The sequence below is a fragment of the Aptenodytes forsteri genome, unplaced genomic scaffold (genome assembly GCF_000699145.1).
Source record: "Aptenodytes forsteri isolate BGI_AS27 unplaced genomic scaffold, ASM69914v1 Scaffold240, whole genome shotgun sequence".
NCBI lineage: Eukaryota > Metazoa > Chordata > Aves > Sphenisciformes > Spheniscidae > Aptenodytes > Aptenodytes forsteri.
Window position 1 is genome coordinate 184745 of NW_008794855.1, and position 21481 is coordinate 206225.

At 39.5% G+C, this 21481-nt stretch overlaps 2 protein-coding genes across 4 annotated transcripts in view; one reads left to right on the plus strand and one right to left on the minus strand.

Annotated features, from left to right (window-relative positions):
- CENPP (centromere protein P) overlaps positions 1–5389 on the plus strand; it is a 169426-nt gene extending 164037 nt beyond the window's left edge. For all 3 annotated transcript variants that reach the window (XM_019470837.1, XM_009274616.2, XM_009274615.2), the window contains 2 exons: positions 2011–2102; positions 2412–5389. In XM_019470837.1, coding sequence (XP_019326382.1) covers positions 2011–2102; positions 2412–2533 — 214 coding nt within the window. In that variant the 3' untranslated portion in view covers positions 2534–5389. The remainder of the gene's footprint in view (positions 1–2010; positions 2103–2411) is intronic.
- A 318-nt stretch (positions 5390–5707) lies between these two features.
- On the minus strand, positions 5708–17390 carry IPPK (inositol-pentakisphosphate 2-kinase). Its single transcript, XM_009274617.2, has 11 exons — positions 17298–17390; positions 16423–16489; positions 13543–13664; positions 13065–13154; positions 12376–12434; positions 11870–11942; positions 10595–10874; positions 9337–9487; positions 7560–7662; positions 6969–7048; positions 5708–5957 (listed from the first exon to the last, which is right to left on the minus strand). The coding sequence occupies exons 1-11, from the start codon at positions 17334–17336 to the stop codon at positions 5732–5734; spliced, it is 1290 nt and encodes a 429-aa protein (XP_009272892.2). The 5' UTR covers positions 17337–17390; the 3' UTR covers positions 5708–5731.
- Positions 17391–21481: the final 4091 nt, after the last annotated feature.

Consider the following 21481-nt stretch of genomic DNA (forward strand, 5'->3'; position numbering starts at 1 on the left):
GATTTGTTCCATCTTGGTTTTCTTTCTGCATTACATGACCAGAGCAATGGGCAAAACAGATGCCGAGGCCAACACCCCTCTTACTGTGACAGGGTGGGCCACGGGCAACTGTCCTCTATGAGATAAGGCAGTTATTTTCCACCCCTGGGCCTGAACGAAGGAGCGTATCCCTTCTCGCAGGTGAAGGCCCGTGTGGCAGCCTGTCAGTTACAGCTCATACTTTCTTCTGTGGCAGGAGGTGCAATGATCACAATTCACTGAAGCGAAGCACAGTTCTTTGGTCTTCCTTCCGTTAAAGAACGGAAAGAAAATCGCAGTTACCATGTTACTGAAAGCAACTGTAGCTATGTATTTCCATTGTTTTAGAAGGAAATGGGTTAGGCGGAGGGGATCCTTTTGCTGCCATTTATCATTATTCCTCTACCACACGTGCTGGAGTTGTTCGGGATCCTTGCTAGACACATGCTGGCAGGTTTGGGTTTTTAAATTGAGTAAAGAAAATCCTTGAAGTTGTCTGTAAGACAATATAATTATCACTGTCAGGAATTCTGTAAGGGCTTTGTGAAGGAATCAGACCAGTCCCTTCTCCTATTACATCTTTGCTATAACGTGAATTAATTTATGTAGAAACAACTGGAAATAAAGCGTTGCTCCCTCCATCACATTTGTTTGTGGAACTAGCAAATAAACCATAATAGATAGCGCTGTCTCGGCACCGCAGCGCCAAATCTGCCGCTTAAAACTAAATGCTTTAACTCTGGGTTGCTGAAATGAATTGTTGTTAGACCATCGCAGTTAGAAAATAAGCTGCTTTATTTTACAGTTTCCCTTCGTGTTGGCAAGTTCCATTACACATTTCCTCTCACCCACAATCATGAAATACAAGAATTTAAGAATCATTTCAGTGGGTTGGTAGAAAATACACTTGCATATTAACTTGTTTGCAAAATCCCAGAACAAGCTGTGCACAAATTCTCAAAGGATTTGTAACAATGAAGTGGCAAAAGGCTGGCAAATCCTATTTAAAGGAAACTTTTACAGTCGTCGTTCAACCAACACTGAGAAAGGGAGCTTCCTCCTCGCAATGACTTGTTATTGTGCCTATCAGCTTTGGATTAGGAAAGCCTTACTTTCAATAAGGAATACTCCTGAAAGCAGGGATTGGAAGGGAAGGCAAAATGCGGTAAAGCAGATGGGATGTTATAAAGCAGCAAAACTACTAGGAATATTGTTCTAGAGTAATCTCTGTGTACTTGACAAGAAAAACTCTCCCCCTGCAGAAGCCAACTGCCTAATTGTCCACTTGGTATGGTGTAGTCATCCTGTCCCGCTGCGAAAGCTGGAAATAGTAATTAGCCTTGCAAAAACACCAGGAAGACTCTTGAAGGAGTAATGATGGTTAAGATTTGTTTGCTTTTAATTTAAAGAAAAAAAAAATGCAGGAGTCTAGGCCTTGGATATATTTATCCCTATGCGTTATTCTAAAAAAGGCCATGAACAGTATCGGGGTGGACCTTATTCCAAACGCAGAACATCACTATTTATGCAAACACTTCTTCTGAAACAATTTTCCTGTTTTCATGCTGTATCTAAGCACAATACCTGACCACAGGGCACAGATATTGTGTAAGGGGCAGGGGGGGAGGGAAGCGTGCTCTCTCATTTTCTTTTGTATCTTACTTTTTACCACTGTTCCACAGAAACTTACCGTTCATAAGAGACAAAGACAAGAACCAGGGGAAAAAAATCTTAAGGTTGAAAATTTGAATGTACCTGGGAATGAAATACTAACCTTTGCTTGTCAGTAGATTACCAGTTTTCCTTGGTTCAAAACAGAAGTATTTCTAATTCTCAAATACAGAGATGGGCAAGTTACATGACCTGAGGTGAATTTTGTTTAAGAGCACAATGAGTGTGAACCTCCTGAATGCTGTACTTTCTGCTGTGAAAAAACCTTACAGACAGTTGCCTAGTTAACACTTCACTAACTTTTCTGTGCACATGATACAGGTTGGAATTAATGATCGTTTGGAAGATACATCTAGATGAAGAAGGGAGAACTACACCTGTTCTGGACCTTCTGACTAAAGTACCGGAGCAAGGTAACGTCCTTCACTTCAGAGACCGTTTCTGAGCTTTCAGGCAGAACACCTGTCCCCTTTTTTGGCCAACATCTCTTTAGATAAAATGGAAATCCATCTTGCAGAGCCCAACCAGGCAAACAAACCCCAATTTAGCAAGCAGCTAAGCTTCACCTCCTGTTTAATTTAAAAGGGCTTACAAAACAAATACATCTTCCTCTTCTGGACAGCAGGTAACCTGTGTTATCCAAAACCACAGTTGCTGACAGCTACTTTCAGTAATAGCGCAGCTGTTTGAAAAGAATGTGCTTTGTTACCTTTTTCTTGCAGTCTTGGAGCAGAAGATGGCAACTATTGAAAATGCACCCGCCTCCTTCCGAAGCATGCTGCTTCTGTTTGGGATTGAGACCGCTATTGAGAATCTGATCAAAGTGGTTGGCTTGGAAAAATGAATACCATCACTACTTACAACAGGTAGCAATTTCAAAAGTAGTTTTAATTAAGATATTGTGTTACACAGTCTATAATTTTATTGAATATAAACATTAAGTTATCTTCCATTTAGAAACCATACTCATAAAACATGCTATCTGTACAATTATGGCACGTTATATATAAATTGTCATGACATGAAAATAAATACAGCCATTTAAATACAAAAATGCCAAATAAAATAGTTACATGTACAGAGTGATTTCATTATAAATTTATCTTTCTGAATCTTTAATGTACCAGAGTGGTTTATCTTCTTAACATTTTCTAGATACCTGGAAAGTGTTAAAAGATCATGCACTGTCAAAATCAAGTCCATAAAAATCCATTTCATTTCACAGCTCTGTAAAAGTACAGTGATTTTAAAATGACAAGAGAACAGTGAGAGACTCCTAGAACAAAGAGTTAAATAGCTTTCTCATTAAATTAGGGTGGAAGTAGACAATTTGAAGATTTCAAAGACATATTACACTTAAAAAAAAAGGGGGGCGGGGGGGTGTAACTGTATGAAGTAACTTTTTTCCCTAATGTAAATGTTGAGTAGAGACAGCGTTAAACTGAAGAAGAAAGGACCATTACGCTTCTGTAAAGAGAGATGGAGGAGTTAACTACTGCTCACTGCAGCACTTCGTTTTGATTTCCTACTTCTAGGGGGAAATCGGAGTAGGGTAACACATTACGAAAGCATCACGTTTCATACATTCATCCCTGAAGAAACAAAACAGGTTAGACAGATGTCTTGTAATCTTCCTTCGCTTCCATCAGATGTACCATTAGCTCAGTTGTGAACTCTCGGCATTTTTCAAGAGAGTTCCTGCTCTGCACTAGCTGTCACAACCAAACCTATGCAACTGCAAGTCACATCCTCCTTAGGTAGGGAGCAACAGTTGTTCCTGGAATCAAGGGGCCAAAAACACGAACTGTGGACTCTCAAGTAATACTGAAAGACTTCCTTTTCAAGTCCACAGCTGCTATAACCATGCAAGCAGTACAACTGCCTGCTCCATTTATAAATTATGACAAAGTATTTTATAGCAATGGTGAAATAGGTGGAGAAATCAAGAACTAAAGCAACAGTATGTTTATAATACCATAATTTTAACAATCCACTATGTGATTGCTGAAATAGTCTCCTGCTGTTCTGGCAGGTCAGGAAAAACTGACAGACCAGCTTGGTTTCTGTCAGAATCTACAGGTGAGCAATGCCAGAGATTAAGTTTTGATGAACAGCAACTCTGTAATAAAATATCTTGTTAGATATAAGGCAGACTAATTTCAAGTTTGGAATCCAGTAGACAGGCAAAATTCTTTGCTACTTCATCCACTGACATGTTACTGGTCTAGCTAGTTTTGTGTAACCTTTAGTTTATTTCATATTTAGCTCCTTCTTGCATGAAAATGGAACTGTTTGATCAAGCACATATGCTTCTCTGTGTATGAAATGTGTGTAAAGTTACAGCATAAGAACCCGAAACCTTTCCAGCTGTGGATAGTCCTTCCTTCCTCCTCCTGTCTAACAGTTGGAGGATTTCTGGATTTAGAAATAGATCTCTGTCCCCCCAGGTTTTCTTTGGAAAGAAAGGGTTATTACCACTGTCAACTACCAGCTTATTGCACTGTTGTAGTATTACATTTCAGTGAGAGCAGCCCACGCCCCTGTCCCAGAAAGGCACGCTGTCACCTGGAAGTGGAATACAAGAGATTGCGAACATGGGTCACTGCCCGCAGCAAAGCTCCATTGCTGTGTGAGTGGTGTTACTCTGTATTTCGTATTTCTTCCTTGAGCTGTGCCAATATAGACAGGGTTTTCTGGTTTTGCTTTTTGAATTTCAGGTAAAATGGAACAATTCAAGCATTACATTGAGATCCCAATATATTTTTTTAAATGTTAACCTACACTGTTTTGAAAAACATTACCAGTAAGCACACGCTGTATCCAGGTAACAGCAGTTCAAGTTCACTGTAGCTTGAATAGCATCTCTCTGCACGTTGCAGGGTGTGTAATCCCCAAGTGTATGGGAAAAGCATCTGTAGATTTTATCATTCTACCCTCAGTTTTGAATACATCCTCAGTCTCCAGCTCAGCATCTTCCTCGAGGATGGCTTTTACTGCACCATCTCACAAGATTTCAGCTGCACATATCAACGTTTACCAAGTAAAGCCATCATTAAATTGCTGAAGTAGTGATACGAGCTTAGCTCCAGTACTCATCATGAGAAAGTGACCCCCTGCAGCTTCAGAAAATTGGATACTGTCACCTTTTTTCTGTGTCACTTAAAAAGAACGAGCCTGAAAGCAGCTGGTCGTGCTATGCAGTACGTGGGATATCAGTGAAATAATGCCAACGTTTGACACGATCTGAAAGACCTGAAATAATCTGTAAAACTCAGAACATATTATTCTTATAGCTCAATTTAAATTAGGTGGTTTCACCTTCAATAGCAGCATATAATGTATAGAAAAGACCAGTATGTCAGACGAGTTAAGCCCAGCTATCGCATAAAATTCAAGGATGCTTACCTTTAACCCTTTTCACTTAGTTTCAGAAGCTTTAGGTAGATACAAGGTGATCACAAAACTTCTGGAGGCAGTCTGGTGTTCTTAATGTCATGCATTAGTACTTAAAAGTGTTCCGCAGTGACACGGTAGTTCCACAGATCAGTAACACTTGAGTAGCCACTTCAGTTGGATTTTTCAGTGGATGTAATGCTAAAGTTCTGTATTAGGTTTTGTCAGAGCATTCCCTCTTCCCAGTAGGTATGAGTGAGACTCAAAGCACAAGCTCCAAGGCAATTCTCTTGTTAGTAATTAGGATTTCTATGTTAGTGCAATACTTCAGGAAACCTTTACTTCTGTGCTCTTTCAATTCTAAGGAAGTAGACTTTTAGTATTAATTTGATCTGTCCTCTAGTTCCAAGGTATGGCACGTTATCTGTTCTGTCATATAAATACATTCATTAAGGTTATATAGCAAATGCATGTTTTAGTGCTATTCCATGTCTTTGAAAAGGCATACCAATTAGAAATCATTTCTCAAAGCAAAACATTCACAGCTGAAAAATGCACTGAACACAATAGAAAAAAAATCACCATAATTGTATTCCATTAATCTTTCACTTTCTAATGTGTTCAAATAAAAATAACCTTAAGGAAACAGTTACACTGTATGGAGAACTAGTGTGCAGTCTTCATTCTCCTTGAAGAGATTGGACATAACTGGGTCATCTTTGGCCTGTACATTCTTCAAATAATAGTTTACTATTTTGCCATCAAGTTTGTACTGATGAGGAATGCTTTCATACGGTTTTAGATCGAGGTCCAGGACAGAAACAGAAAAGGTGAATCTTGATTTGGACGTTAGTACCACAGGTCTTTGCTCAGAGCTGGAAAACAAAAACCGTATTGCATATCTGAGTCGCTGAAGCTAACGTTTTTCATTTGTGTATCCTGAGTCCCCTTGCAAAAGTGACTCTAATGTTTATCTTAGAACTTTCACGAGAGCCTAAGAAAATAAACTTCAGCTAACGTAGCATTTAGGAAAGCACAGCTCCAGCTTAACTAGTCTTAAAGTGAACTTGCCAGAGCCTCTTCCAGTCGTTTTCCTTTCAGCTTCCACACAGCTTAAGTCAAAACATTACTGTCTCATCTGTTTCCAGGTGATAAGCGTGCAAAGCAATAGCCTTATTAACTAGCAGAAGCAGAAAGAATCACTGCAACTCCTACTTAGGTTCAAGGCAATACAGATTTAGTATCAGAACCAGTGTCCAAGCATATGGAAGGATGGAGGACGACTTATTATTAAAAGTCAACCATTGCACAAGTCATCTCCCTTGTGAACGTTTCATTCAAGAACCACAGGACAAACGCAGAAAACAATATGCTCTAAAAATAACAAGGCTTTGGTAAAGCAAACTCCCCCACGTAAGAGCAGACTATATAATATTGTGGCAAAACCTCCTGCCTTACAGTGAAAGATGTCACCTCTTGATTATTGCCTTGTTTTTGCTGATGTGCTTAATAAAGACTTCTGGTTTCTAATTAGGCAGTTAAAGGCAACTCATCTTGAAAAACCTCTCATATGAGGACAAGGCAGAAAAATTGTACCTAGTTAAAACCATGTCTATCTACTATGAACAGCCAATTCAAATTTCAAGAAGGGAGTTAAGTATAAAACCTTAACCCTTTTTATCAACTTAAAACTCTTCAGAAACAGACCTCTGTCCTAAATGTCTTAAATCAGAACTCTACCTTACTAATATGCTCACAGCCAAGTATTTGGACACCCCCCAAAAAAAACCCTCACTTTTTTAAAGTTACTTGAATTGACTGAACTGTGCAAACGCATCTTCAATTTCTAAACGAGTAGGAGTCATTCAAAAGCAGGTCTCTCTTACCATTCATCTTGCAGACAGGGTGAAAGGGCAATCATGATGGAGCAGTCTTTAGCAGTCATTGCTATTCTGTACTGCTGCACCTATACAACAGAACAGTAACATGAATTTTCTATTATTTTTGTATTTGCCTTAGTAAAGCATACTGTTCTTTATAAAAGGCATTAGTACACTCAGTGTATTAGTATGTTGGTATTTTAAGAGCTGGAAATTATCTCTGTAACAGATTGTTAGCAGGAGCAAGTGGCTTTACAGCATCCTGTATAAGGATCATGTTTATTTCCTACAGCTGCTTTTCTTGAAAGCCAAAACAGCACCAGCTCATGCAAATGCTTCCTCAGTCTAGAAAGGAAATAACCAGCTTTATTTTTCTCTCCAGAACTGGTGCTAAACATGTTTGTTTTTAACTGCTTCTGCAGTTAAAAGATACACCTCTATCAAGATACACCCTGGCACAATTAAGAACTTTAACCGTACAGACATCTGACAAGCCAGCAGCGATGCTAACACACTAGCCATCTGTTTTCTGTCAGACAGGTGTTTATTAAAATTGACAGACTAAATAAGCTTCAACAACATGCACAGGAAAAGTACCTTTGTTAACGCAAACGCTACCGTCCCGTCATCTTCAGTTGAAAGATCTAGCAGCTTCTCATAAAATGCTTCATTGTAAGGTCCCTCTATCTGTAACGTACTTCTAAATAAATTTTAAAAGAAGATTTACAGACAGCCAAGATGAGTTACTGATTTTCAGTGAGATCTTTCTTCAGCAGCCCAGATACTCAGAAAAAACCAGTAACACCGATAAACATGGTCGGAAGTCTAACACCAATGACCAGTCCCTATTATTCTCATATCACTTAAGATATGCTGTTTAGGGTTTGGGTGTTTTGTTTTGGGTTTGTTGTTTTGTTTTGTTTTGTTTTTTTTCCCTATTATTCTCATATATCACTTAATATGCTGTTTAGGGTTTGGGTGTTTTGTTTTGGGTTTGTTGTTTTGTTTTGTTTTGTTTTTTTTTAAGATATGCGGTTTGGGTGTTTTGTTTTGGGTTTGTTGTTTTGGTTGTTGGTTGTTTTTTTTAAGATGAATCATTCTTAATCTACTGCCAACCTGCGTATCACTACACAAACTATGCTATTTACTGCAAAAATGGGTAAGTTTCAAAATTTCTAACAGTTTGCAGGAGCTCCCAGAAGACTTGCTGAAAACATTGGGGGTATACACTTATCTGACAAGGCCCTGCTCTGCCCGCAGCTTCATAATGTGTGCTAACAAGGGGATGGTTTATTTGGCCCCCTTCCTTCCCCTGTTAAATACCTGAACTCCTGCTGACGAGCTGAACCCATAAAAGCAGGGTTTGCAGCACACAAACACCACACAGATGAAAGAATACATTTTCAAACTATTTGTTTAATCTATATTTATTTTATACAAGTAAGCCACACGACAAGTGATTTCAGCAGAACTTAAGGCCAACCCATTGCCTGTAAGATAACCCTTCAACGGGAGCCCAAGGGAGCTGAAGGAGCACAAGCAGCAACGCCTTGCAAGTGAAGCCAGAGTGCCCTCGTGTGAGCAACGGCAGGATTACAGGCAAATTACAGCCCGAGAATGCAAGAGGCATCCAAGTCAAGGCTTTTTTACAGCGATTATTATTACAACTAATAAGCTTTCTTTGAGAACAAACGTAGCAGCTTGCAATGCCCAGTATTTCATCACCAGGCAAGAAATACCATAAGATAAAGAATCTCGTGCCTCAAGTATGACTTGATCACTTGTGATGTGGGTTACGATCTGGCATTTGGAGCTACTCTCATCACACAACAAGGGCAAGCTGCGCAACTGCAGATACCGGGCCATTACCCGCTCACACCTTCTGTAAGATCTTGCAGGCACAGGCTGGATTGCTGCTGAATACCAAATTCGGGGTTTTATAGGGCAGGTTGTTAGGCAGGCCAATATAGACTGGAGAATGACTGCAAAAACATCATTATTATTGCAGACATAGTCCTAGCTCTGCAGGTACTGAAGGCAGGAGAAACCAACCATCCATTTTACTGTATCTTTCCTCAAATATACAGCCTCCGCTACTAAGGAACAGTGCATTTTCTCTCTCACCCTGTTGTGAACTTCCCATACTCGTTACTTAAAAATTCAGGTCAAAGTGACTGACGTAAAAACTTTTAACAATAAACCTCATCTTTTATGTTATCTGGCATTTCAAGTTAGAGATTCAGAATATGCAATACCATGAAGGAAGGTTGTATACAACATAATAAGAAAGAATAAATGGTTGTGTCTGCATAGAGCCACTCTTGTCTGCATACCCACTTCATCAGAACTGACAAGAAAAGCCATCAAGTCTTACCTCTCTTCAGGAAATTCCTCTAAGTACTGTTCAACTCTACTGTACAAAGGATAGAGTCCTTCAATATCCAGCATGTCAAGCATCTGAGCCTGAAGGGTTTTATAAAGGAGACAACCCCTCGGTAAGCCAGAGCTTTCCAATTTATGTTTACCTAGAAGAAAATGTATTTTCAAATAAGGCAGACATGAGCATCGTCTTTGTTTCATTTTGCCATTACATGTGCTCGTTCACAAAGCAAATCCAAATACTCTGTAGACCAATCACAGGGGAGAACCCAAAACACTTCACTTTCCAAACACTAATGTGCCAGGTGCATGTACTTACCTGCACATTTACACAGCACATATTTGACTGCAGAACAGAACATCTGGTATACAACTCTACAAATTACTCAAAAAACCCAAACCCCAAACCACATGCTTCCATTGCAATCTACTTGTTTGAGTCTACAAGAGAAATTTCAACACATGAAAAACCACAAATTCACTTTCAACAGTATGAACTGTTGGCAGAAAGTAATTCAGCATTTCAGGTATCAGGTCTTTTTAATATAGTATAAACAGATTTGCATTTATTTCTGCGAGATAGCTCTATCTCCACACAATACCACAAAACCAACCAGCAATGAAAAAGATCTTCCTCAAAAGCAGAGTAAGAAACATGCTGTTTGTATAATTAGGATAACTAGCAGCATCTTGAATAATGAGAGGTTTATAAAACTTACACACTGAGGAATTAACACGATTTACAGTTTTCCAACTCTCTCTTCCTATTTCTTTTCCCTCCAGTACTCATACCTTTCTCTTTACCAGGAGTGGAGCAGTAGAAGAAAACAAAATGAGCTACACCCTAGCTGGCGAGGGCTGACAGGAGGAGCAGGGAAAGGCAAGAAATAGGTGTCATGTAAGAGACCAACCAAAACAGCCAGAGTTCATCACATCAACATAACAATTCCCCACCCATTTGAAATAGCTACTTATCAGCTCAAACTGGTATTTTCTTCCATTTTTTCCTCTATCACCTTCTGAATTTATTTTTATCCCTGTCACTAGGTACAGTGCTAAAAGTGCTCACTACAAGGTCATATTTAAAACAATTATCTAGCGGTTATGCAACTCAGAACTTGTTTTTAAAATGTCACTAAAACTCCACTGTTTCCATTCTCACATCAGTATTAAACAGCAACTGAGAGGCAAAGATCTGAATCGTTAGGTGATAACAGTTAATTATTGACAGTGCTCAAGAAATTATTTCTTACCATTTCTTACTAGCTCCTTATTAAAAGCACTTGCTTCACAGTAGCTTCTTCCTTGTGAAACGGGAACTGTCTTCATATCACCTGCCCTGCAGGCATCAGTACTACTTAGTAGCGTCATAGTTATAACGTGGATTAGTTCTTTAACAATTGTCCTTGTGCAGTGTGGTCCACTGACCAACCCATTGGAAGGAAAAAAGAAAGGTTTTAAGTGACGAGCAAGTTCGTTCCAGTCAGAGACACAGTCCTGGTCTTCTTTACAGCCATAAATTAGTTCCCCGTTCTGCAAAGGAGAAAAAAAGATTCAGGCACATCATGAAATCCAGTTATTCGTACTTGGCTAGTTAATCAAAGCATCAGATTTAAAGACACATAGCACAGAAAAGAGTATTAGCGTAACAGTCTGCATACAAATACACACATTCCCGATCTCTTACAAATTTGCCCTCAAGTTTAATCAGATACCACAGGTGACAACCTTTGAGTTAGGACCAAAAAACCCATTTAAGTCAAGTGCTGCTTTCCCAACTTACTCAACTGTAAGTAATCAGAATAATAAAAGCAAACTGATACTTAGCACATTTTCCTATCGCTTCTTTCTGAATAATGTCAACAGTGAAAAAGCACCATGTGAAACAACCTTCTTTTAAAAGCCAAACTGGAAAATGGAAGGCTATAAAAAGGGACAGAAAAGCTGTGAGTTACCTGTACTAACAGAAAAAACAGGATAGTTCATACAAGTTTAAGTAATTCAAATAGTTGCTTTAATACTGGAAGTAAGTCATAAAGAATATTATTTCCTAGACTTAATCTGAAAATCTGCATAAGCCATTAGTTACTGCTTTTTATTTTTCCTACATTACTTTCATAGAGAAGGTAACTTTGCGCTTCCTCAGTGAGGCATGCTGTGCATTTGGCTTGCATGAGTGCTGTAACAGTAATTTCTAAAAATACTTGCGGCAACATGCAAAGTTCTCCATCTTCCTCCTCCTGAAGAAGCACGTAACGTTTTAAAACTTCAGTCATCTTTAAAAGTCCTTTTCTATTAGTTGGTCCTTAGCAATTCTTTCAGACTAAGTAGTTCTGGGGAATTATTACTTACCTGCCCTAACTTGAAATCTAACTAAGAATTTTCCTGTTTTCTTCTTTTGGTGGGGTCCAATAGCGATGGTGCTGATTAGGTGGGTTTCAAGTAGGATCTTGACTGTTCAGATGTTGAAGTCAAACTGTTTTAAAAGCCAAGGCAAAAAAAGCAAGAGGACAGATTTGATTGTTTACCTTAAATATTTTCAAGTTGTTCTGTGCCTCCTGTAATAAGCTCTTCAAAGCAAAGTGCATTCTCTGTTTATTTCTAGGGGAAAAGGAAAAAAAAAAAATCCAAGAATGTTTTATCACAGCCTTTAGATGTTTACACCCATGCCTGGAGGACTCTATGGAATCAGAATTGGGCACCTGAAGTGAACACACCCATTAAGCCTGTTACTCATGCTGAAGTCATTGCAAAGACAAAGTGACTATTCGCAATTAGAACTTCAAATCTGAGTAAAGTAAACAGCTCTTAGGTTTAATGTTATGTAGCAAGAGGCACTGGTACATTAATAAGCAATTATTCCTGAAATAGGTATAAAAAGGTACATAGCACCAGAAATATCCACTGTAAAAGCCAGACAAGCAGGCATTGATCATCCTTAACACTACAGTGAAAGTCAAAGTAATCTGAGAAGGAAATCTGTAACACAGATTTTTTCGGCACAAACATAAAATCAAGTCACACACTTCCTTACCCTGAGAAGAGATCCAATGGGCAGTATTTACTTGGTCGCTTCCATTTTCCATTCGCTACCTGTTGAAAAGCCACACCGCTGCTGTTAATCGCTTTCTGGAATAACTACTCTCAGTTATTTCAATAGTCAGGTGTGTGGCACTAACATCCTGTCTTCAGAAGTCCTATGACATTTAAAACTCTTTGAACATACAAGTCATGACTACTAGCAGTCTTCCTTGCCATATTTAGCTCAAGTCACTCAAATTGCATTCACAAATGGAAAGCATGGAGAAAGGTCACGTTAAATTACAGTAAGGCACAGTTAGATGATTTCAGACACATCGTGGACATTAGTCAAATGAATTCCGTGTGTGTTACATGCTGTTATAAGTTACAGAATGCTGCTGTGCATTCGGTGAGCTGTACTTGAAAGGAAATTTGACACTGGAGTTAACCCAATCAACAGTGTTAATAGGTCCTCAAAGACTAATCTTGTATTTGTTTGCTTCCAGCTTCCCACAGAACTTGTTCCATCTCTCACTAAACAGATTCACACCCAGCAACTCAGATGTGTATCCACCTACCATCTTTAGTCATATCAGAGATTTAAGCAACAACATGCGAGTTTCAACAGGAAAGCAAGACTGGAATAGCAAATAAAGCACAGTACAGTCAAAGGAAAGCAGAATGACTGAAAAAAAAAGTTACCTTTAGATGCTGATGCATACAGTAACGACACACCTTGTGCTTTATCTCCTGTGAAACATGGCTGGAAAAAGGAATGAAGCCACACTTCGGCTAAAACAAACGAACAAAAAAAGATTATAAATAGAAATGTATTTCTTTATATAAATTAAGGGCACACAATATGCAAATCTTTCCAGTTAAAGGAAACTAAAAACCCCAACCAACCAACCCAGTCAACATCCAACACTTAAAAGCTTAATATATATCACTGTATATTACTCCCGCGGCCTACAAAAAAGCCTAGTAATATCTGGGAATTTCCCAGGTTTCGAAAAATCAGGAATTGGAAGAGCGAGGGGGACATTTCACCCTATGGGTCACAGTGAAAGCGGTGAGCTCTGCCTTATCCTGCTGCCGCATTCCTTGGAAATGGCTCTGGTCAGTACGTACTTAAAAAATGCAAACAAAACCCCCAGAAGGATCTTCTCCTATTCAATACCTTAATCTCTATGCAGAGGATTGGCCGGTGCTCCACAAAACGATAGGTCTGCAGCCTGGTAAGATTAGGAAGGCACACTGCATAACCACTAAGAGTGTCCATATCTTTGTCACAGCGAGACTCTGGGGAAAACAGAAAAAACCCAACACAGACAAGAAAATGAGGTGCGTGGATGTTTATTTTACTCTGTGCTTCTCTTGTTCACCAGGTGGGGGGGTGGGAACAAACTCAGAAAGACAGGACACAGTTTAGCAGGCTTTAGCCAATCATGCACTTGCATAAATTCGCCCTCCCCATTATCACACCACCTGTTTTCAGTTTCCTCAAAACTGTCATAGGCATATAGAGTGTCTCAAGAGCTGCTTTTAATGGCTGGTTTCCAGCTCATCCCAAGAAAGGTATCAGTGAGAGGCCTGAAACAGCAAAGGAGTGCATTCAATTGGCCAACAACTGGTAAAGAGACTACAGTATTCAAAGATGTCATCTCATGTTTGCTTACTGAAAATGCATGAACTACCATCCCTCCGTCTAGTCAAGAGGAATCTGTGAAAACTGGCAGGAATATCATAAACTGTTCAGAAGAAAGTGTAAATCTAAACAGAACCTGCAAGTGGCTTCGCTGAACTCCTTAGTCTGTACGTAGTGTTTTTTCAAGGTTTAAAACATTTGCCCAAGGTTTGAGATCATGATGCGCTGTATTAAAAAACAAAACTGGTAAGAAGCAATCAGCTGAAGAACCATTTCTCAATGAGAACTAGTCTCTTCCTAGCCATTCCAGTGTTCACATCAAAATAATAAACAGGTGAAAAGGAACATGTAAGGACCAAAAGCTAGCTTCCCCCTCCTCACAAGCTCGCAACTTAGAACAAGAATTTCCTCTGCTACGACCACCCTTTTAAAAATAGCATTTCTTAATATAGTCCAGATTAACAATCCTGAGAAGCAGCAAAGTAGCACAATGGTTTCAGACTAAGATTAAGAGGCATTATGTAGATAAAGCCTTTAAATAACCTCCCTCCACACGCATCCTTTGGGACGGAGGAAGGTCTGCGAGATTTGAATTCAAATTTAACAAGAACATACACGCCTATATTTTCAGATATCTGTGTTACTAGGAGAGACATACGGAATACATGCGTTCAGTTATAGCTTCCACTGCTAAGAAAAATGTCCATTCTGAAAAATATATTGCAATAGGAAAAAAAAAAATCATCTCGGAAACGGAAGCCTCATTAGGCATCAGCCTACAATTACATGCTGTACTGCACTAGGATGAGCAAGAAGAAACCTTCTTTCTCCAACAAAATGCTGACATTTGTTTTCTTTTTCTAAACTTAAGCTAAAGTACCTCCATGTTCAGCTGAAAGCCACTTGCCAAATCAGGTACACCCAGAAATCTGAAGTATTAGAGAAGTTCCTTCTTAAGGTAGACAGGCTTATTGTGAAAGGTAGTAGTAAATGAAATTCTTTCCTCGAGTTTTAAAAAAATTCCTGTTAAAAATGAACGATGAGATTTGCTGTGGTAAAGCAAGAAATACCACTTGGACAGCTCCTCACAACCACATTTCTTCCTCTAAAGAAATCCCCGTGAGCTGCGGACACACAAAATTTAACTTTAAGAAATAAAATGAAATTCTATCATTCACTTCTACCAGAGTATCATCAATTTTGTAACTTTTATTAGACACTATTTACTTTCCTTGTTAGTTCCACAGTGCCAGAAACTGTTTCTCAAAAAGGTGAGGACAAGTCAGCAATAGAGAGTGTCCTGTGCTCACTATGTACAAACTAATTCAATTTTTTCCTGGATCAAAGGCATCAAAGTACTGGCTACAGTTACCAAGAATTTAATACCACATTCTTCTTCAGGAAATTCTGCTAAAGCAGGAGTTTCTGGCCATTCTCAAGAACATTTGAGAACATAAGATGAACGCACCATGAGGGACATCTTCTCTTTCCCCATTTTAGAGCTTACAGCTTACTGTACTTTTAGCCATACATGAAGAACGATGCACCCAAGCGTTGCCGACTAAGAATGACGACACCAAATTCTGTAGTGCTTCACTTCACACTGAATGCGTCAGAGTTTGCCAAACTTCGAGCCTTGCAGGATGTTCCAAAAGGTTTCACAAGGTCAATGCACCCTTACCTCGCACACTTGTCCCCCTCAAGCTCCGCTGCCCAGGGGACTAGAGAAGCGTACTTGCACTTCACCGCTGGATAGGGACCCCAGAGCACCATGTAAGAGTCGGGAGAAATCAAGCACAGCCCCATATCCCAGAGATGCTCATTAAACTTTAAAGGCAGCACAGCCTGTAAGGCCGCAACCCCTTGCAATGAGACAATGCCAGGTATCAGGAAAGACAGACATGAAAAGCTGGAACGTTAAGTTGCACGCTGCTTGAGTGCTATGACTCACAGGACGCGAGATGCTTAGCCCCAAGTGAAACACTAACATTGAAAACAGGACAGTTTAGTGGGGAGTTTCTGAAACTATCTTCCTTCCAAAGCTCTGCTGCACAGTCCGGGAGAAGAAACTGATGGAATCAAAACAATTATTTCAGGATGCATCTTCCACCTCCCTCACTGACCTTTGTAAAGGACTTCACAGCAAGGTAAAAGCTTGCTCAAGAATTAACATGCACAGGCTTACAGAGGATCCCTTTCCCCAGTTTGATCAAACTAATATCAGATGCAACTTTTAATTCTAGAACACACCCATTTTTTTTCCCCACAACAAGTTTTCAACTTGTCATTGTCTAAATATTGGAAAAACTTTCCTCATATTCTGAGGTATAATGCTTTTTTGCTTTATAATAAAGCAAAATGCTTTACAGCTTGAGGAAGGCCCCCCTTTTTAATGCTATCCCTGGCACTTACCTGGCCTCTCTGGCTGAATTTTTAAACAGAGCTGTCTTACGAAGTCTAAAGGCAGTTGAATAATTTCCTATTAAAAAAAAAAAAGAGAATATATATTTCAACACAAAAATTAATATCCAGTTTGGGGGTCTTAAAATGGAATAGTGAAGTTCAGTGGGTGTTTATACCGAACTATACAGTCAGCAGCTTCTCCCTCTGATTAACCATCTATATGAAGACCTGTACCTGAAATCACATGCGATACTTACTCCACTACGAATACCAAAAACTAATTTAAATAAATGCATGAGAAAGAGCATTTTCAGTGGAAGTTTAATGTGCGTGAAGAAACTTGCATAATTTTGTCCTTTTCACAAAAGAAGAAGTCCCGTTTCATCCCGCCCCATGTCTCGCACCCCACCCTTCCAAGGCAGAATTGTGTAACTCAGGTTGCAGGAGAAGGTGTCACTTTTCCACTCAGGTATCTGATGTTCAGTTAACTAGATCTGGCTGCCCTAAAGAACAGAGTGAGTGGCAAGGAAAAAGGTTCTCTCTGCACAGAAACCTAGACAATTCACATGAACCAGACACCTCCCCTTGTTTTGCAGTTAGTCTAAAAATCTCTCTCTCACACACACCTCTCACCTTATGCAGGGCAAAGAAATGACCCCTCTTCTCATTAGTGGCTTGAAATGGCTCAAACCACAGAGTACAATCCAATCACCTCATCAGCACACAGCAGGATCTTTGTTCTGATCCAAATGCTTCTTGTTTGTGTATCTTGCTTGAGAATATCCGCAAACCCGATTAATTCCTTTTACTGGCATTCAGTGTTCCCCAAAACACTTCAGTGTTTACAGTGCGTAAGTCATTGATTTTAAGAATAAAACATTTACCCCATGGTGAACATAGTTCTCCCCAAAGAACTGCTTCATGACATGTTTTCCAAAGTCTACGATGTTTTGCAGATGGTGTAGTATTTCCTCTGAAGTCTGGAAGACAGAAATATGGTAATTTAACTATGAAATAATGATAAACAACACTCAAGAATACATACGTATACTAGTCAATGATTTAGCAAAGTAGCTTAATTGCTCTACAGAGTTTGGTAGGTCAGTGCACGTTGAAATTAAATGGACACATGAAACGCCTATTACATTTGTTTCCCTACTGCTGTCTGAGAGGCTGGGATAACCAGGAAAACAGTCAGAAGAGGTGATTCTTCTTCTTAAGTTTCAGGGGAAAAAGGACAGAGAAAATGAAGAAGGTGGAAGAGGGGGAGATTACTCGAGATCTACTCTGTCTTCGACCATTATTCTTAAAACAGCTCGAAGAACTGTAATAGTCAAGAGAGATGCACAGCATGCCTTCTTACCAACAGGTGAAGCGCAGGAGAGGCTGGGGGTGTTATAAAATACTTCACCTGGAGATTTGGAAGAGAATGGCCTAAAAGACTGAGCCACATGACAAACCTCTGCATGAACAGGTACAGAATTTGCCGAATCCTGCCCCAGACAATGAAAAAATCTTACTATAATGTCATCTTCCGTTCATTTTATGTTATGTGCCTATAAGGAAATACAAAAGTTCTCCTACAAGACAAAAATGCCAAGCTAGATAGAAACGAAGCTAAACGAGTACTGGAAGCAGGACAGCAACATTAGCCCAGTCTGACTTGGACAGACTTCTGCTCATTAAAGAGGTAGCAGAGAAGCTTTACAACAGTATTATCCCATTCCCAGCACTCCAGCATACTCCGGTTCTCTGCACAGCATTTTATTGTTACAATAGACAATCTCCAAGCTTTGGGGTCCTTTTGTAACACAAAGGTTTTCTGGAAAAACACTACTTTGCCTACCAGTGTACACTATAAAGCACTGAACCATATAGATTTACTCTCAGGACTGAGTAACGGTGGAGGAAGAGGAAGTGCAACACTGATGTCCAAGTTGGAAAATCAGAGAGGAAAAACAACGTGACTAGGAGGATAACACTCACGTAATGACAAAGTCTAGAGAAAGCAGGAAAGACCACACCCAACACAAATTAAAGATGTTTATAGGTAAAAGGAGATTGTCACTAACCAAGCAATCTTACTAACTTTGTTTTATAATACCATCATAATAGGTAATTTTTTTTTTCCACCCAGAAGGGTTTGTTACCTAACTTACACAAGTTGTGTAGGATTAAGAAAGATTAGTTTGTTACTGTAACACAGGTCTGCTAAGACTACGTACCAGGTTTCATATTCTTCCTCTAGCAGGATTTGTTTTCCAGACTGAAGTAGCAATACACAATACCGCAATACGCAATAATGCTTTACGGAAAGAAAAGTCACTACAGTAAAATACATTACTACACACTTATTTCAGTAACTACATGCTACCATACTACATGCTGTTACTTCAGTATGCAGAGCACTAACCAAAAAACCCAATCCTTTGCAGCAAGTAGGATAAACAAAGTGCTTACACAGCATTTCGGTTGGACTCTATGATCTTAGAGGTCTTTTCCAACCTTAATGATTCTATGATCTCTGATTTCCATCATTCTATAAAGGCCAGGACAGCACTTATTCTTTAAACTGCTTGGCATATTGTATGTGGAGTTGTTTCTCAGAACGGCTCTCCCTCAATCCTTTTGAGAGAGCCAAAATAAGCTTGGAGTCTCTTCACAACAGGCAATCTTCCACTGCTTGACTCTTAGAACAAAACACACACTATGATGCCTAAATAACTTTCTCAATTGCAGTCATCTGGCCTAAAGAAGTGTATTTAAGAAAAAATAATTAATAGGCAACAAGATGTGCGAGCAGGCCACCCACGTGGGTATGCAAAAGGATATTTTACAGCAGCGTTGCTCAATCTGTGCTTCCCAGGAAGGCCAGTGCCCCATCACTAGTGCTGAACACACCAAGATCCATCAGAGAGGATGGCCGGCAGCCCGAGCTCCTTCGCTCCTCTCGACCAGAGGGCTGAAGAGACCACCGCTGGGGAAATCCCTGCTCCCCACCCTTCTACTCTCACCCTGAGCAGACTGCAAACACGCTGCGTCCATCCTCCCTCATGTTTCATTTGTTCCAGGCTGGGGAAGAAGTTGCTTTGCAGAGGGGAAACCCTTCACCAAGTTAAAAAGATCAATACAACTTTAAAATTACAAATCAAGCTTATGACACCTGCTCACCTCCTTTTAAGAGCAACTGTATTTGATATACTCTAAACAAGAAACAAAACCCAACTAACAGGCTACTGGAGCATGACCTTTCAACATTAAAAAAAACACTAAGATGAAAAGCTTTTGAAGGACCCATCATTACTGACAGCTCATTTAGCAAAACACTAAAACTCATCAAATAGGTTCTATCCAATAAAAAGGCAAAAAATTCATTCATGCAGAAGACTCGTATACTGAAATCAGCAATATGCAATTAAAATCATTCCACGACTCCTGAGACTTGACTTTCTACTCAAGAAATGCAAGCCCCAGAGTTACATTACCGATTATGAGTATTTTTCATTAAAACACTGAATTATAACAATAAGATTACAATTTGCAGTAACACCACTTTGTTTAACTACTGGATTATCTAGTCCCAAGTTCATAACCAAACAGTATAAATACAAAGCAGTGGCCAGACTTCTTTACCTTTTCCAAAGGAGTTAAGCAGAAGAGACTGAGGCGCATTTGACCACATCTGAATTTCAGTATGCGTCTTACTAGAAAATATTTTGCTTCAGCTGCTTCTTTCAGAGTTGTTTACATCAGATGAGCTACAATGTCACGCACAGATATATAACACTTTATATCCTAACTCATCTTGCACTAGTCAGGAATACATATTACACCTAAAAAACATTTTCTCCCTCCTCTACAGCTGTCATGGTGCTACATCCAAGTTTGTCCCAAAACTCTGATTCTCCGAGACTTGTTTACAGATCTGAAGATAAGTTATTTAGTCTTCCATTCTGCTCCAAGAAAAACTGATCCTTTAAAAAATCAACCACCAGAATAATTAACTATATTCAAATTACATAATCTTCTATTTAGAGAGCAAAGCCAAAAGGAATTGTGTATCACAAAGTCCCCACAATCACAATACAAGGCGAATACAGAATGCCGGAGCTGGCCACAAGCCAGCTCTCCTCAAAATGTAGCACTTCTACACCTAACAGGGGAGTTTGCTCTTAGAGTGGGCATTTATCAATCCGGAGCGTGAACTCCAAGACACTGTTTAAAACGCTTTCAGAGGCACGCTCCGCCACTGCCTGCATCCACAAATAGCCTTTTTGCTGTTACAATCGTAAGAAGAAAAGCGTGTCTGTCTGGGGCAACTCTGAATGGAAGTTTTGCTACGTTTCTAAAAAGCAAACTCATGGTGCTTCATCAGCTACAGCCCACGGGGATACCTACTGCGATCTCTCTCTATGCTGGTAGGATTCTGGGCAATTTTACTAATCTGATTACGCAGGGGAAAAAACATTCAAGAACCTGACCAGCATTCAGATACTAACAGAACACCATGCCCAAGAGATTTTTTTCTTGTGTTTCGCTATCCCTATCCAAAAAACTATACGCATGCCAAAGCAGTCCGCAGAAGTATTATCAACTTCAATGCTGTGGTGGGTAACTGTGAAAAGTCACTTCCTGGCTTCTTCTGCGACTTCGTCATACTTTGTCAATTTTTTAAAAACAATTACTATGCAACAATCCCTTTGGACTTTAAAAAAAAAAAGGGGGGGGGGGGCGGCTTTTAATAAAAGAGCTCAAATTTGCTGAAATAGTTCAAGGTAGCCCAGAGGCACTGAACTTCTTTTCCACAAAAGACTCCAGAACAGAGGACAATGCAGGGCCAAAATTTAAACAAGCAAAGGACACTGCAAGAACTAAGCAAGTTTTCTGTATATTTCATAGCATTTTAGCCAAAAAGAAACCTTGGATTTACTATATCAAAATGGATAGTGTTTGGAGAGACCTTAACAGTAATCTAGTCCATTCCCATTGCCAAAGACAGATCATACATTCCCAAAGGACACTGTCATGACCTATTCCTTTAAAAGAAAAAAAAGAAAAAAGAAAAAAA